Source organism: Microtus oregoni, unplaced genomic scaffold, assembly GCF_018167655.1.
Source record: "Microtus oregoni isolate MIOR12 unplaced genomic scaffold, Mior012 000036F_ref0000092, whole genome shotgun sequence".
In the NCBI taxonomy this organism is placed as follows: domain Eukaryota; kingdom Metazoa; phylum Chordata; class Mammalia; order Rodentia; family Cricetidae; genus Microtus; species Microtus oregoni.
In genome coordinates this window covers 25647374-25665672 of record NW_024543095.1, presented here as the reverse complement: position 1 = coordinate 25665672, position 18299 = coordinate 25647374, and the positions used below count along the sequence as shown (strand labels likewise).

Sequence of the window (18299 nt, the reverse complement as noted above, 5' to 3'; positions counted from 1 at the left end):
GGGGTAGGATTTTTCTTCCAGGGCATGTTTGATATTTCTGAGAGAAACAGTTTGTTGGTCTTGTTCATGACTGGGGCATGGGGAGTGTTACTTAATGGCATCTCAGCACCCTAAAATGTTTCTCCCAACAAATAACTAACCGGTAAGAAATGCTAAGTGCTGAGGTTGAAAAAGCGTAGTTTCCAAAAATGGGTCTTCCTTTGCGTACCGCAGCTATGTGGATAAAAACTTAACGGTTTTCAATCTCCTCAGTATACACCAGTGTTAACATTTGCCTGTAATATTCTTTTAAGAAATGGCCTAGTGCTACTTGCAAGCTGTGTTGTAGATTCTCACTGGAAGTCTGCAGTTTAGCCTTGGCCCTCCCTGATCAGCTTGCGTCTCAGTTTTCAATTGCTGGGCTAAAACACCACGACCAGAGTCTACTTGGGGGAGGAAAGGGTTACTTCAGTTTATAGTTCCACATCATAGCAGGAAGGCAGGGGCAGGAACTCAAGAAGGGCAGGAACTTGGAGGTAGGAAGGAATTGATGCCCTGGTGGGAGGCTCCTTATTGGTTTGCTCCTCCAGACTTGCTCAGCTCAGTTTGCTTCCTAATACCGACCAGGAACCACCTGCCCGGAGGATGATACCATTCATCATGGGAGAGGGTGGGGGTGGGGATGGGGTCCTCCCACACCCTCCCACACCAATCATTAAGATTTACCTAGAGGCCAGTCTTATGGAGGCATTTTCCTAATTAAGATTTTCTCTTGCCAGCCATGTTTAGGTTTGTGTCAAGTTGATAAAAATAAATCAGCGCAGGTCCCCTGAACTTGTTTCCAGCTCATTTTTTCCCTCTTTTTTTTCTGCGTCTCACTGGCCCTCACCTGCTAGGCCTGGCTAGGCTAGGCTAAGCCCCTCACCTGATGACTGTGTGTATTACAAGTGATTACTGCCCGAGCCTCCAGCCCCAAGTCAGCCACTCGCGGCTGCTGCTAGAGGGCGCGCTGGTCTGGTGGCCCTACTACAAATCCCATAGTACCTTTGGCGCCGCAGTGACTTCTGGGATCAGGGGGCTTGTAGAAGGTGCTGGCGGATAAGAAAGTCCTCTTTTCTTCTATCCGCTTTTCTGGGTTGTTCGAACGTCCCCGGACGACTTCATGCGTATTTAATTGAGAATTAAAACGCACAGGCAGGCAAGGTCTGTTAGGGGGCTGGCGGGATCATTTCTGCTTCCGGTGCCAAAGGGCACGTGGAATGTAAACACGGGACCGCGGAGTGGCTTTCAGGTAACTGCTAGTAGGCGGTAGAAGACAGAGGGGAGGGAAGCGAGGCGAGAGGGTGCTGCGTGCGGGAGAGGGGGACGAGCGCGGCCCGGTGAGGTCCACGGAGCCCGCACGTTTGCTGCTGTCCCGGGCGCGGGGCGCGGTGGCCGACGGCCTGAGGAGCTACGGCTGCGGGCTCGTGGTTATTGTCGGCCTAGGAAGGGGAATGAATTCTCCTTTGGTAGCATTTTGAGATAAACCGTGTCTTTTAATTCTTCGCCTCCGAATACGTCTCTTCTGCTCGGTGGGATGCTCTACGTCCCAGCCGGTGTTTTTCCATCCTGGGCGCCGCATCCTCTCACGCAGTCGGTGCAAGAAAACGTTTACTCTGTGGCAAGCACCCGCCAGCTTGTGGCTGGGTCAAGTGTCAAGTCTAGCGATCTCTGTGGGGATCGTTGTACATAAATTTAGAACGCAGGTGCCATTGTTTAGAATTTTGACCCCACTCATTAATTCTGTAGAACATGTTGACTTTAATACCAGACTTGAATCATGCATTAACGCGAAACCTGTACAGTTGTGATCTACTCACTTGGTTTCTTAATCCTGGTGAAAAAAAGTGTTTAGGATCTTGGCGCCTTTTCCATCCAAGTCCAGATCTACCAAAGCCCCTCTTGTTAGGGTTTTTTAGTGATAAGCTAATTAAAAACACAATCTTAGAGGTACAAGAAACTAGTAGTTTAAAATGAAAACAGTTTAGTTGAGATGTAACTGGCACGTTATTACAATGCCCCTCATATAGATTGCGTGACTCAGTAGCGTTTATTGCTACACACACACACGAGGGCCCCTCATTCTTTTTCTCCTCATCCTATCTTCTGCTTCTACTAACAGATTTGACCGGTGATTTAGAATGAATTTACCTTCAGTAAACACAGCAGGTTTCGGTAATGTTAATATAGCTATTACACTGCCTGGTCCCCCAAATTGGTAATTGGTAAAGTAAGGTCCATTTGGGAAGTTGAAACCAGACAACGTGATCATCTTTGTCATTACTTTTAGGGATAGTCATAAATGCAAGAGAGCGACCACCACCACCACCTCCTCCTCTACTTATATTTTAGTATCTTTTGAAGGCACCCCAAGCATCCATTTCCGCAGGCTGTCTTCACTCTGTGCCTCTGGATTTGTGATCCATAGTAACCATTCTTCTATTTTTAGCCATTTCCTGGTCTTCTCCTGGGATATATAAAGTGATTTTTCAGACAGAGGAAATACATTTCCCCATGACAAGATGAAGCCAAGGAGGAAGTTCCCATTGTCCTAATTCCCTGGTGCAGATTATACTCCACAATGTACCCAGGATTTCCCAAAATTCACTGCTCTGTGGAAAGCACGTGGTTTGCCTGCAGCGGTCCATGTGCTTGGTGATTGCGGTGACCGGATGCGGTTTCTCTAGTGTAGTAACAGGCCTGTGACCCACAATTTTCTCAAGGCTGATAGTAACTTGGGATTTTGTGTGGGAACGGCTTTTATCCACCCTCACTTTTTTCTCCTCCTGTCTACTTATATTCCACTTCAGTCACGTGCATCAGTAACGAATCCCTTCATACTGCTAGAACCTTACCATTCATTGCCTGCCTTCCTTCCTCCCTCCCTTAATACCGATTGTTTGATAATTTCAAAAGACCTCTGAGTTATTGCTTTTTGCTTGTCTCCTTAAGGTTACAGATTCCTCTAAGAATGGATAGACTCTTAGACACTCCTGAATATACACAACATATAAGCTACATGCCATATAAGATATACAGTTATTTATTTATCTTGGTTTTTCAAGACAGGATTTTTCTATGTAATAGCCCTGCCGGCCTGTATAGTAATATTTTGTTTGTATTTTAATAAATAAAGCTTGCTTGAAGATTAGAGTGCAGAGTTAATCCCAAGACTCAAGGCCACCCTGAGCCACGCAAGATTGAATCTGTCTAAGAAGAGAAATAGAACTCACACAAAGGTGATCCCAGCCCTTGGAATCCCATGCCTTTAATCCCAGCACTAGGGAGGTGGAGACAGGAGTGATACGGCTGGGCAAAGAGAGGTATAGAAGGAGGAGGTGATAGCTCAGTGGAGTCTGAGGTTTGAGAGATACAGTGCAGTCTGGTTAGTCTGAGGATTGCCCCTTCAAGTCTCAGCACTGGTAGACATAAAAGGTCTCTCTAGTGTCTTACTGCTCTGCTTCTCTGATCTTCAACTTTAGCCCCTATATCCTACTCTTTGTTTTGATTAATTGAGACCAACTAGAATTTGTGCTACAGTCCTGGAACTCACTCTGTAGACCAGGCTGCCCTTGAACTCACAGAGATAATGAACTCACCTGATAATGCCCCCCCCAGTGCTGGGATAAGGCCTGGGACACCACTACTGGCTCGGATTCTTCTGTATCTTAAAGTCCACCTGTGTAGCTAGGGAATTACTGGATGTATTAGTTAATCCTGTCAGTGAGTACTGTTGAAGACTTCCAGTATTCATCTTTATTCTATCAGCCGCCCTTTCTTTTCCTTAGCTTTCGAATATCATGATAGATTTACAAAGCCATTATATATATATTTACTTACCCAAAAGTTTTGTTGAGTCATTACCTGTTTATATCTTTAAAAACTATTCTATAGCCAGGTGTAGCGGCACACGTTTGTAGTTTTAGCACATGGGAGGCTGAGATAGGAGGATCATGAATCCACTCTGAGCTAGAATTTTTAGTTCTAGGACAGCTGTATTCAGATTCCCATTCAATTTTATAATAAATACTTTGCTTGTAGTTCTTAAAGGAAAGGTTGTTTTTTTTTTTTTTGAAATTCAATCATACTATTAAAACAGCTGAAAAATAGGAGTGACTTATATTGTCAGTTGTTCAGCCAGCGTTGTGGTTTATTCTTTCATCCAAACAGTTCTGTTTTTCTTCAGGTTCTGCTTGCCATTGCCACATCTGATGTGTTACTATCCTGCTTTAATCTGTCGTGGGTTCTGTATAAATTGGCAGAGGCCTGTTGGGATCCAGGGTTAGTCTACTAGAGCACAGCACATCCATTAGGCGATGAGGTAAACAATAGTGCCTAGGTGCCATCTGTGAAGTCTTAGAGTTGCTGGTGGTTATTCCCTTGATCCCTGAGGAGGTGCTAGCAAGGCTGTGGTCTCCTTGTGTCAGTCTGTCTCCACCTGGTCATTACCTTTGTAGCATTTTAAAGCGGTTTCTGAAATTTTCCAGAATGGCTTCCTTTGGGTGGAAGAGGAAGATTGGTGAGAAGGTATCCAAGGCCACATCGCAGCAGTTTGAAGCTGAAGCTGCCGATGAGAAGGATGCGGCTGAGAACGAGGATGGGAGCTGGGTTCATGCCAGCAAACGGAGGAAGGAAACCCTCCAGGAAGGCTGTAAACTGAAGAGCAAGCAGCTGAAGGACGAAGGTGCTAATCTGGCTGAAAAGAAAAGGTATGCGTTTGGATGATGATGATGACTGATGGAGGCTAGTTTCCTTTTTGATTCATGGTATCTAATGGAATAAAGAACTATTGTCTCAGATAGGGTTTCTATTGATGTGATGAAACACCCTGACCAAAAGCAACTTGAGAAGAAAGGGGTTTATTTCTTCTTTCTCTTCTAGGTAACAGTCTATCATTGAGGAAAGTCAGGGCAGGAACTCCAGGCAGGGACGCCAGGCAGGAACCTGGCGGCAGGAGCTGAAGCAGACTCCATGGAGGAGAGCAGCTTGCTGTCTTTCTCCTCTTGGCTTGCCCACCCTGCTTTCTTATATGATCCAGAACCACCAATCTCGGGGGGGCACTACCCATAGTGATCTGGGCCTTCTCCTATCAAACATCGGTCAAGAAAATGTACCACAGGTCCTGGGTGGTGGTGATGCATGCATTTAATCCCAGCACTCGGGAGGCAGAGACAGGTGGATTTCTATGAGTTTAAGGCCAACTTGGTCTACAGTGTGAGTTCTAGCGTGAGTCCCACACAGAAACCCTGTCTCGAAAAACAAACAAACAAACAAACAAAAAAAAAAAGAAAGAAAATGTAGCACAGGCTTGCCCACAGGCCAATCTGGTGGGGGCATTTTCTCAACTGAGATTCCCTCTTGCAACATGATTGTGGCTTGTGTCAAGTTGATATAAAACTAGTCAGCACAGCTGTATCTTATAGATTCACGTTTTATATATCTGATTTCATTTTTAAAAAGAGATGTTTCCCTTTAATCCCAGCACTCGGGAGGCAGAGGCAGAGGCAGGCAGATCTCTGGGAGTTCGAGGCCAGCCTGGTCTACAAGAGCTAGTTCCAGGACAGGCACCAAAGCTACAGAGAAACCCTGTCTTGAAAAACCAAAAAAAAAAAAAAACCAAAAAAAAAAAAAAAAGAGAGAGATGTTTCAGGCTCACTTGCAAAACTCCCATTTTCAAGGAAAATGAGTTTGTAATAGTCACATTAAGATGCATGTACAACTTTTTCCTCCTTTGTTCTGTCTAGGGGAGTGTTCGTGAAGCCTTAGTGCAGTGTGTTGCTTAGTAGGGAAAAAAATGACTGAATTATCCTTTTACTTTTTCTTTGCTTTTTGAGACAAAGTGTGTGGCCTAGGTGAGGCTCAGACTCAACTCCCTGCTTCCTACATCAGTCTCTGAAGTGCTGGGATCATAGAGATATGCAGCCATACTGCTTGCCATTGACTTCTTGTGTACTTTTGTAAACATGGTGGGTACTCAGGAACCTGATAATAGTATCTTTTTTAAAACAATAATTTATTTAAATTTATTATATGTGCATTGTTCTGAAGTTGTCAGATCCCTGGAACTGGAGTTACAGATGGTTGTGAGCGGCCTCATGGGCCCTGAGAATTGAACTTGGGTCCTCTAGAGGAGCAGACAGTGCTCTTAACTGCTGGGCCATCTCTCCAGCCCCTGATAATAGCATCTTTTATTTATAGTTCTTCCCTAGCTAAATTACATATTTTTTCCCTTATGTATTTCTTCTTTTCTCCCTTCCCCCTATTGATTTCTTACTTTTTATCATCTTTCCTTCGCTTAGAAATTTCAGTGGGAGGGGGGCTGGAGAGATGGCTCAGTGGTTAAGAGCACTGCCTGCTCTTCCAAAGGTCCTGAGTTCAATTTCCGGCAACCACATGGTGGCTCACAACCATCTGTAATAAGGTCTGGTGCCCTCTTCTGGCCTGCAGGCATACACACAGACAGACTATTGTATACATAATAAATAAATAAATATTAAAAAAAAAAAAGAAATTTCAGTGGGAATGAAAATTCCTTCACAAGTCAGGGGAGAAAAGACAGATGTTTCATGAAGTATGTTGGAAAACAAGATCAGAAGAAGATAAAGGTGGACCTTTATTAATAATGCCACATAAGAGACAGGGCCTTGAAAACCTAAAGTCTAATCAAAAGGAAGATTGTCTTTATTTCTGAGATTAGGCTCCTATAACCCAGGTTGGCCTTGAACTTCTGACCCTCTTCCTGTCTCTACCTCCCAAGTACTGTGATTACAGGTGTGCTCCATTTAATCTAGTTTTCTCTGGTGCTGGCAACAGTAGTCAAGCAGTTTATAAACTGAGCTGCACCTCCAGCCCTGTAAAGTGTAAATATAAAGTTTATAGGTAATAGAAGAAGCCTCAAGCAGGGAGAATATTTTTAGCAGTGTTTGAGACAGGATGACAAGGTCTTATAGCTTAGGCTGGTTGGAGCTTGTGATCTTGTTTCTCCCTCCTGAGTGCTGGGGTCATAGGCAGGTGTCACCATTCACCGAACCATTACAACTTTTTACTGTGAAAAATGTTCTATCTATATTAAAATTGAAAGAATATTACAACCCTATATTCTGTTTTTTTTATATTTATTTATTATGTATACAATATTCTGTCTGTGTGTATGTCCGAAGGCCAGAAGAGGGCACCAGACCCCATTACAGATGGTTATGAGCCACCATGTGGTTGCTGGGAATTGAACTCAGGACCTTTGGAAGAGCAGGCAACGCTCTTAACCTCTGAGCCATCTCTCCAGCCCCCGCAACCCTATATTCTGTATTCCTAGACAAAACTTTTTATTATCATGTATTAACTATACATAATAATGGGGTTCATTATGACCATATTCTATGTGCATATAATGTATTGTGGTCCTAATCACCTCCTGCTAGCCTCTCCTATCCCCTCCATTCCCCAACTCCTGATGATCTCCTTCCCTTTCCCAGGTAGTCCTTACACCCTGATGACCCAGTGAATTTCATTAGGGTTGCCTATACGTGCTTAGGGTCAGTGGTTATTTATAGGCAATTGGTTACCTTAGGGTTGCCTATAGGTGCATGGGGTAAGTGGTTATTTATAGGCATTTGGTTACTCCTGAAGCAAGCAACCAACTCCCTTCTCTAGCAACCATTAATGACCTGCAGATCTTCAGGAAGTGGGGCCTCATGAGCCCCCTACTCAGAAATGCTTGATATTTGCTTTAGTACATGCACACACACAAACACATACGTGTACATGTATGAACATACACACATGTACATGTGTGGACATACACATACACACACTACAAATAATTATGTATTTCGGTTTTTTTAATAATAATCTTTGAGAGTAAGTTGCAGACACCTTTCATTCAGCACTATTCTTCAAAGAATAAGAATATTCCCTTGCCTGACATGCCATTATCAAATATATGAAGAGTAACAATTCTATAATCTTAGTTTATACTTAAATTTTTCCAGCTTCAGGAATTTCTTTTTCTATATATACATTTAAAACCATGGCTTAAATAGAGTTCGTAGATTGTATTTGGTTATTGTGTATCTTTATTGGTGTCTTTAAATCTGTTTGGATCCCTTTCCCTTTTTTATTTTATTTTTATTTATTTATTATGTATACAATATTCTGTCTGCGTGTATGCCTGCATGCCAGAAGAGGGCACCAGACGTCATTACAGATGGCTGTGAGCCACCATATGGTTGCTGGGAATTGAACTCAGGACCTTTGGAAGAGCAGGCAGTGCTCTTAACGGCTGAGCCATCTCTCCAGCCCCCCTTTCCCCCCCTTTTTTTTTTACATTTATTTATTTATGTATACAATATTCTGTCTGTGTGTATGTCTGCAGGCCAGAAGAGGGCACCAGACCTCTTTACAGGTGGTTGTGAGCCACCATGTGGTTGCCGGGAATTGAACTCAGGACCTTTGGAAGAGCAGACAATGCTCTTAACCACTGCCCTTTCCCCTTTTTTAAAGATTTATTTTTATTTTATGTGTATGAGTTTTGCCTGTGTATGTATTTGTACACCAGGTGCATGCCCAGTGTTGATGGACGCTAGAAGAAACAGGAACAGGAGGAAGAGGCAGTGTGGGCTGCGGTGTGGGTCCTGGGGACTGAACCTGGGTCTTCCTCAAGAGTGTCCAGTGCTCTTCACCACTGAGCTTGCTCTCCAGTTCCTCCATTAATTTTTAAAATGTTTTCTAATTTATTTATTTTTGTGTATATGAATTTTTTTTTTTTGCCTACATGTTTGTATCTGTACCACATTTGTGCCTAGTGCCCTCGGAGGTTAGAAGAGCATGTTGGATCTTTTGGAACTGGCGTTACAGATGGCTGTGGGCCAGCATGTGGGTCCTGAGACCCACACCTGGGCTTTCTCTAAGAGCACCCCTTAACCTCTGACCTTCTCTCCAGCCTCAGTGTTCCTAGTAATTAAAAAAGTCATTATCCTATTTAATATGTACGGGTGTTTTGCCTGTGTGCATACATGTGTACCTTGTGCCTCAGAGTCTGGAGGAGAGCACTGGATTCCTTAGAACTGGAGCTGCAGATGGGTGTGAGCCTCCATGTGGGGCCTGAGAAACAAGCTCTGGTCCTCTGGGAGAGTAGCCAGTGTTTTTAACTGCTGAGCTGTCTCTCTAGTCCCAAGGATCCCTTTCTAAACATCTAAGAGTTTTAGAGAGTAGTTACCAACTTTTCTTTTTTTCTGTCTTTTTTTTTTTTTTTTTTAAACTTTTTGAGACAGGCTTTCTCTGTAGCTTTGAAGCCTGTCCTGGAACTCGCTTTTTAGCTCAGGCTGGTCTCACACTCACAGAGATCTGCCTGCCTCTACCACCCAAGCGATGCATTAAAGGTGTGGTGTGTGCCACCACCACCCAGTTAACTTTTCTATTTGCTTCTTCCCTTGTGTCTGTATTTAATTTATCCCTCTGGCTCACGTACTTTTTGTAAATTGTTAGTTGGATGTAAAGATTTGATGGAGAGTAGTCATTTTTGGTAAACCTTGTTCTGGATACCTCTTCTTATGGGGAGATAAGTAGCATGGCCTTCTGTTGGAGCAGCTGTCAGAATGACATTGTGCCTATATCTGTTTGCTTTGAGAACTATTCAGAGATACGTTTAATTAAAATCTTTTTATTTTGAAGCCGAGGTGGTATCTCAGGTGGTAACTTGCTCTCCATACAAACTTGAAGACTGGGGTTTGATTTCCCAGCACCTACATAAGCAGCTGTTTTGTGAGAGATAAAACACACACATGTGTGCACACATGCATGCCACACGTGTGAGCCTGCTTACCTCACCTCAGATCGGGAACCTGAGACAAACCAAAGGACAGATACCACCAAAATCTAGCTTGGTGAACGATGAGTTTCATAGGAGTTACAGAAATATGGGTGAGGGGTTACTTACAGGACTAAAGGCAAAATGACTCAAAGAAAGCTGCATCACCAAAGCCCGCCCCTGCATGGGTGACAGCTCACAAAGCTAGGAAGCTGGAGCACACTGCACAGTCCACAGGCTGCTCAAAAGTTTGGAGAATGTTTTTTCTAGGGGCCTCGGTTGGTTTAAGCCTCTTCCAGGTAGCTCTGCTAGTGTCTGCTTCCAGGCCGCTGGTCTGGTCTCACAGTCTTTGCACACCGACTTGTCTGAGAGGGACTCTCAGCTTTAATTACTTTCTCTGCCAGGAAGGGGCCTAGGGGATCTGGCCAGTTTCAGGGACTTCCTGAGGCTATTTCGAGTGGTTTACCTTCCTGCTTACAGTCCTTCCCTGCAGCATGAAAGGTTTGAATCTTGGAGGAAACTGTCACTCAACAGTCATATGTCCTGGCTTGTACTTTTAATCCTAGTATCGAGGAGGTAGAGATAGATCAGAAGGTTATTGGAGCTTGCTGGCCAGCTGGCCACATCAGTGAAGTCCTAATGCGAGACCCTGTCCCAGAATTGTGATGGAGGAACGGTATCAGTGCCTGAACCTGTGGCCTCCATGTGCACATACACACGTGAGTATACACCTACACACGAGTCGCATGAACACCCCGCTACATACATAGAAAGATAAAGAGTTGTTTTCCTTTTTTGTTTTATGGATCAAATCTTAGTCATTTGTCCTTGGTGAAGAAAATACCTTAGAAAACTTAGTGTTATTATTCTGACAACTTTTGATATGTTTTCACTTACTGTGATTCTTATAAGATGTATAAGTGACCAGAAGGAGTAATATCTAGTTTTTATTGTATGTATTTTTTGGCTAGGGCCTTTTGCATGCTAAGCTTGTGTTACACCCCTGAACTGTACTCCTACCCTAGGAGTGGTATCTGTGAGATAGAATGCTGCTCATTTCACCTCAAGATGTGATAAAGTTCGGCCTGTGTGCTGCTGACTGTATCATCCGTGTGGTGTGAAAAGTTTGATCAATTTACTAGGGGCCACACCCTAAAAAAAACCGACTTTTTTTCCAGCAGATACTAGTTGCCAGTATCCAATAGCTCCTTAGCTAGGAGGTAGAGATAGGTGACAAGAGACAGGGGAGACGGTTCAGTCAGTAAATGCTTAATTCAGTTTGGCTCCATAGTCTCACAGACAAATATGCATGCACAGCCACACACATTCATGTACATGTATGCGCACACGTGTCCACCTCTCCTGTGTTGGGATTCTGTCTGACTTGAGCCTGTGCACGTCTTAAGCATGCTGTCATAACTGCCGTGAGTAGCTACGTGCAGCTACTCTGCGGTGTTGAGAAGATACTCTTGCCTGTGGTCATCTACATACCTTAGACACTTCTACTCCCTTTCTGCTGAGATCCTGGGCCTTGTCGGCAGCAGGCAAACTAAAGGAATGCTTTGATTTTCTTCCTTCTTTTTTCTTTGAACTGGTAAAAAAAAATGATTTGAGGTATTTTTGCCAGTTATTTTTATAATAAATGAGTCAACTGAGGCAGTAATATACTAGTTTCTAGGTCTGCTTTTCTTTTTGATTCTTTGGGAATCTTTTCCTATATTTTAACAGAAAGCATAAGTCGTGCATCAACTATGTTAGCATATCAAATTGCTAGGGACAAAAAGGTAGAAATAAATAGCAATCAACATAAATCAAGTTTTTATTTGTATTTCTGTCTATCTATTTGTTTATTTTGAGATGCCCTCACTTTATAAATACAGCTTTCGCTGGCTTGTAACACGCTATGTAGACTGACCTGGCCTCAAACTCATAGAGATCCTCCTGCCTCTGCTTCCCGAGTGCTGGATTAAAAGTGTGTGCCATCACACCCGGCTTTTGTTTTTGAGATAAGGTTGTGTACGAGGCAGGATGATCTCACACTGAGGTCAGTTCTCCTCTTGTAGTTTGCAGATTGCTGGAAATACAGGCGTGAGCCATCGTGCCTGGATGACTGCAGTTAAGATCTTAACAGCAGAATACTAGGTCGTGATTGTTGTTTGTGGTGCTTTAGGGATAAAGAGTTTTCTCTTGCAGAACTTTGCAGATTAACCATTGGGTCTTAGAAGAAAACTAATTTCAAGTTTTTCACATTTATGAAATTGCTTCTAGAACATCTATTAAAACATCTTTAGAAATTTTAGTAAACTCCTGGTAAAGTTCATTAATATCATTGTGTTACCTTTTCTCGATACCACAATAATGTGCAGAGGGAAAAGCCATTGATTACTGTCAGGACATTCCTGTAGGATTTTCTGAGGTTTCAGCTTTAAAGGTAAACAAAATAATTCATGTTTTCTGCCCACATCAGAGCATTGAGTCACATCACTAAAATCAGCTAGGCAGGATGCCTGGTTTTGAATGGAGAACACTTTAGAATCATGAAGGGTTTTTTCCCCCTGTTAGCATAATATAGTATAATTTAGAATTATATAGGATATTTGGAAAATAAGGAGAATTAAGGAAATCTAGTGGAATTAAGAAATTTGGCTATTCAAAGCCAAGCAAAGATAGAAGTAATAGTTTAAAATGCCTAAAGCAACGTAAGGAGCAGCAGTGACATTGAAACTAACAACAACCACAGTGCCCAGCATCTTCCTATCAAAGCAGCTTTACAGTTCTCACTGCCTCACGCCACACTTGCCTTGCGTTTCTTTGTCGACACAATTTCATGTGTTTATACATGTACATTCATATATGTGGCTGTGTATGCCTGTTTGTCTGTGTGAGTGTAGAGCCAGACTGAATTAAGGTCCTGCTGCCTGTTTGACAAGCATTTACTGACGGAGCTGTCTGCCCAGCCTCTCGTCACCATAGTTCTTCTGTGATTGTGTGAGGAGCTCTTTTCTCCCCTTTCTGGTGTTTTCCTGCCCGTTCTGCCCATGTCTTGGTCAAAGCTCCTTTCTGGTAGGCAGTCTGTTCTGCTGTAGCACCCTGGGCTCCCTCTTCCCTGGCTCCTTGGTAGGCAGTCTGTTCTGTGGTAGCACTCTGAGTACCCCCCCCCAACATTTTTTTCCAGTTTTGTAGTAACTTCTGTTTTGAAGTTACTTTAAATACTAAGTTACTTGTTTATATGTCCTTGTGATTTTCTTTTGTTTTTTTAAATTCTTTATATTTTCTCACTGAGTTTTATTGAGCATATAGAGTTATCTGAATATATTAATATGGCCTTATTCAAATAGGTTACTATTATCTCTTCTCTAGTGAAGGTTTCATTCTTTAGTATCTGTCTTTTATAGCTTGTTTGATCATAACAAGACTACTCTTTTCTGCTTTATTTTTAAATTAATTTCATTTTTAAAATTATTTAATTTTTCCCACTCGGGTTAGTTTCCCCTACCTCCTTCCTCTCTTCCCAGTTCCTCCCTGAAACCTCACTCCCTCTCCCCATCTACCCCTCTCCCTTTTTTTCAGAAAAGTGCAGGTCATCCATGTATATCGACCAGTCACAGTTTATCAAGTTGCAGTGAGACTAGGTGCCTCATTAATGCTGGACAGCAGGAGGAAAGGGTGCTAAGAGCAGGCAACTGAGGCAGAGGCAACTTCTGCTCCTGCTGCCAGGAGTCCCACAGGAAGATGAAGTCATGCAACTGAACACATGTGCAGAGAACCCAGGTCAGTCCTATGCAAGTTCTCTGGTTGATGGTTCAGTCTCTGTGAGTCCCCATGAGCCCAGGTCAGTTGACTTTGTGTGTTTTCCCGTGGTGTTCTTGGCATCTCTGGCTCCCATAATCTTTCATCCCTCTCTCCCACAAGATTTCTCAAGGCCCCCTGAATGTTTGACTGTGGATCTCTGCATCTGTTCCCATTAGTTGTTGGGCGAAGCCTCTCTGATGACAATTAGATCATGCATGATCAGGAGTATAACAGAATATGATCAGGAATCATTTCATTAACTTTTTTTTTCTTTTTTGCCAGTCATGTTTGGTTCTATCCTAGGTCTCTGAGCTGTCCAGCCTCTAGTTCCTAGCCCTCTAGGCGTTTTCAAGAGTGGGTCTCAAATTGGACCAGTCATTGGCTGGCCTCTCCCATAATTTCTGTACCACCTTTGTTCCAGCATATCTTGTAGACAGTGCAAATTGAAGGTCAGGGGTTATATGGCTGTGTCGAGGTCCCAGTCATTTCACTGGCAGTCTTGCCTGGTTACAGGAGATGACTGGTTCAGGCTCTGTATCCCCCCGTTGCTAGGGGTCTTAGCTAGGGTCACCCTCATGGATTCCTGGGAGTTTCCATTGCACTAGGTTTCTATCTCACCCCAGAGATGTCCCTGATTCCAGCTGGCAAGACTACTCTTAGATTTATTTTGCAATTTGAATTTTTTCCCTTTAGTACTAATGATTCTTCATAATAGAAGACTGAGTTACTTTCTGTTCATCCCCAAGGTAGTTTTTTGCTTTTAAGACAGGCTACTTAATATAGTGGTTAAGAGTATGGATTTGAAGTCATTTTACCTCCGTTCAGATCCTACCCTAATTATCATCTCTTTCTGTATAAGTTTTGGGCAGGTCATTAGCTTCTCTGCCAGTTTCTGGTTTCCTCATATATAAATGATGATACATGTCTTAAAGATTATTGAACGATTACAGAGCAAGTCCATGTAAAGAGAATCTAGCACGTTATGTCACCCCTACGTAAATGTGTGGTAGAATCTCTGTATTAGGATTTTACGTTACTGGTTTCTATCATGTACTGTTAAGTTTTCCAGGAGTTTGTTTCTCTAGATACTTGTAGACTTATTTCTAACTAGGATTTGCCTTCTTAAGCTCCCAACATTTTAAAATTAGTATATAGTGTCAACCACTAGATGGTGATACTTGCATAGCTAAGTGACTAGTTTTTCTTTGTTCTTGTGGCACAGGTGTATATGTGTGTGTGAAGGCCAAGAGTAATTAGAATTCACTATGAACATCATTTAGGAAGGTATAATGACTGAAGTGACTTTTGAGTGTTTTCACCATGTGATGCATAAGCTCTGATTTCAACTGCAGTGTATTTAAAGTCAGTGATTTTGCTTCACATCTCTAGAAAAAAAGTGGGTGTAGTCAGTGCGGTGTGCTTATTTTCCTACTCTGATGTCCTTCAAATATATTGTATCTGTAGAGTATTTGTCTTTACTCTGCTGTAAGGAATACAAATTCTCGTGAGGGATCCACCTTCTCACTTATGCACCAGGATTCATCACTTCTTGCCTTTGCAGGAACATTTCCCTAAATATCTCCCAGTGTCTTTGTGTCATCTGTTTCTCCCTCTTATGCCTTCTCTAACTTACTGGCATGCTTTAGAACAAGGCATATTTGATGTCACACGTTCTAGCAATTCTTGGATCACTTTTGCTACAAACTCATTTTCCTGATGTAGTATCCTTTTTGACCATTCAGATTCTGTTCCCATTAATCCACTGAAACAGTCATACATACATACAACTGTCATACGGACTGAGCAGGTTATATTTAGAAACACACACACATATACATGTATGCATGTAACAAATAATGAAAAAAGAGCATGAACAAGAAGGTCTATGAAGAGAGCAAGGAGGGGTATATGAGAGGGTTTGGAGGGCAGATAAGGAAGGGAGAAATGATGTAGTTATATTATAATCTCAAGAATAAAAGAAAAAAGTGTTCCTAAGCTCATGGTGGCCTCAGATTCTCTATGTAGTGAGGCTGGCCTTGAACTCTTGATCCTTATGCTGTCACATCTTGAGTCCTGGGATTATAGGCATGTGCCATGATGCTTGGTTATTGTTTTCGTTCCTTAAACTTGTGTAGTTTCCTTCATTTAGTGTTTGAATGTTGACAGTATCAAATATATGTGTCCGTGTTATCCTCCCCAGCTGTTGAAGTGTCTTTGTACCTACTTGGATATGTAAAATGTATCAGACTTAACAAAGCAGAGAACATCTGAGTTTTTACCCAAACATCTGCTGCTTTCTTGTAGGTGAAAGGCACTTGCATTTTCCCCAGTTGCCTGTTAGGAGTCAGCTCTGCTGGCTTACTCCCCTTTGTAGGGCTGTTCTGTCCCACTGGCCTGTAAGTCACTGTTGCCTGACAGCTCTCTGTTCCTGTAGCCGTGCCTTTCTGGTGCCGTTATAGAGTAGTGAGCCTCTCACTAGTCCATAATGTAATGATAGAAAGGCCACCACCCCTTGACACCGACCAGATGAGGCTGACTTGGTGAGTTCTAGAGAGAGTGGTGGGTTAAGGCTGTATGGAAGAGGCTTTGATTTGTGGGAGAACAGCATATGAGAAAGAGCCTGTAGATTACCTCCCTCACCCCAGTACATGGACTGCTTCCAATGCACAGTGATTTCATAGGTGTCTTTGAAGAAGTTTCTCAAGAGAGTGGTCATCTAGTTTATTTGTAGAGCTGTTGGCATCTTCTTATAGACCTTGTATTTATTCTTCTTTCCTTTGCCCTGGCCCCCATCTTGCTTACTTGAGATCCCAGTTAAGTTAGCCAGCAAGCTTTGACCACGGACTTCATTCTAGATTCCTTTCTTTCCTTCACTCCTCATGCCCAGCCCAAGCTGAGTTCCTACACCACATACGCTCTCTTACTCACCTTCAGTTTTCTCTTCAGTTATCCTGGTCCATTTGGTAGGTACATTGTCACTGAGTTTCTTAATAAACCTGCATTGTTTTCCTGATATCTGGATAAGTTTTTATATCCTAATAATTTATTCCTCTTCCTTGATCTTGAAATCTTTTAGAAGTGTAAATTATGTCAGTGTTGATAAAACCTATGAAATCTCCATCACACCTACATTAAATCAACCCTTCCAGCCATAGCCTGTTAGGTTTCTCTGTGATCATGGCTTAACCTACTTCTCTAATATTGCTTTCCCTTTCCTTATAACATAACCATACTGGTTTGACCTTTCTGTCCCCTTAACATGGAGTGCTTAGTCCTTCTTGGGTTCTTGCCTTTGTCTGGAATGGAGTTTCTCCAGATTTTCAGATTGTTGTCCTCTCTTGTCATTTCCAGTCTCAGTTCAGATGCATGCCTAAGAGGAATCTCCTGTTCCCCCATTGTCTCACTGTGAGAAGACTCTTGGTTTTAAATCATATATACATTTGGACCTTGTCTTTTTCTCCATGTCCCCTTCTTCCCATATAGTATTTAGAATGTTCTAGAGGAATAGTAGGGACCTTCATATCTTGTAGAATGCAGCATTCTCAGTATCTAGAATGCTACCTCAACCAGAGAAAATGACCTATAAATATTTATAAAATATGCCATTAACTAAATAGCTCATTAGATTTGAACAGTAGTAAATTAGAAATGTAATTGGGAGCAAAGGAACTGACCACTGTGACATTTCCATCTGGTGAGTGAGCATGCTAGCTAACTGAGTTGGCTTGGTCACCAGCTGTTCTTTGCTTCGTTGTGGGGCATTATCTCACCCTGCCCTGTGTAATCCCTGAGCTGTTCTCTCTGCTTCCTTCCTTGTGCTAAATTAGTTCCATGCTCTTAAGGCTGCCTTTAAACTGGCTGAATCAGACTTCAGTCATTTATTAACCACAGTGACTTTAAACCAAGTTTTTATCTTTTAATGTTTCCTATCCAACAGCTGCAACAGGGCTGTGTCTTTGCAGTTTGTTCCAGACTGAAGTTGAATTAGAAGATAGGCCATGGGGTTGGGAGAGACCATCTATTGACTTATTAGGTGCCAACTTTCTAATACTTCCCAAGTGGAGGAACTAAGTGGTGCCACCATTTACCTGTAGGGCAGGGAAATGAAGCAGAGTGGGAGAAGAGAGTGGGAGGGGCCCAGCGGCCTGCCAGGAGTGAATTACTTTTCATTGCTTGCTTCACTTTAACCACTGGGAGCCAGCTCATTTGCTCTTTAAATATTTGTGTACTTAGGCAAGAAAAGACTCATCTGGAAGTATTGATTGTATTTTCAAAATAAAAGTGTTGGGTGAGGAGAAGACATGCTTTTCTTTTTGTTTTGCAATTTGTATTCCTAACAGATCTGTGGGAGGTGTGTTTGCACATGTACACGTCTCTGTGTATAAGCATGCGTGCCTATCTGCCTAACGCAGTAGAAGGAGTTGTGGTTAGTGTTCTCTTAAATTTCTTAGTTTATCTTGCTCTTTGTATATGGACAACTTTCTTGGATGATAGGATAAACCATCTTCCTTCTCAGCAGTAGGGTCAGTGACATTTTTGGGCAGGACAACCTCTGTAGTACAGGATTGCTGTTTTCCTTACAGGCTGTGGACATCCTTGGCTCTGTGTGGCTCATGCCACTAATTCCTTAAACTCATAGTGACAGTTGAAAATACCTCTCTGAATTCCCATAAATGACATTGTG

General features: G+C 42.5%; 1 protein-coding gene across 1 annotated transcript in view; it reads left to right on the top strand.

Moving 5' to 3' along the window:
- The first annotated feature begins 1035 nt into the window (after window positions 1-1035).
- Window positions 1036-18299, top strand: part of Ttc33 (tetratricopeptide repeat domain 33) — a 40318-nt gene continuing 23054 nt past the window's right edge. The window contains exons 1-2 of the mRNA XM_041631208.1: window positions 1036-1270; window positions 4506-4727. Of these exons, the coding sequence (XP_041487142.1) occupies window positions 4507-4727 (221 nt within the window). The 5' untranslated portion in view covers window positions 1036-1270; window position 4506. The remainder of the gene's footprint in view (window positions 1271-4505; window positions 4728-18299) is intronic.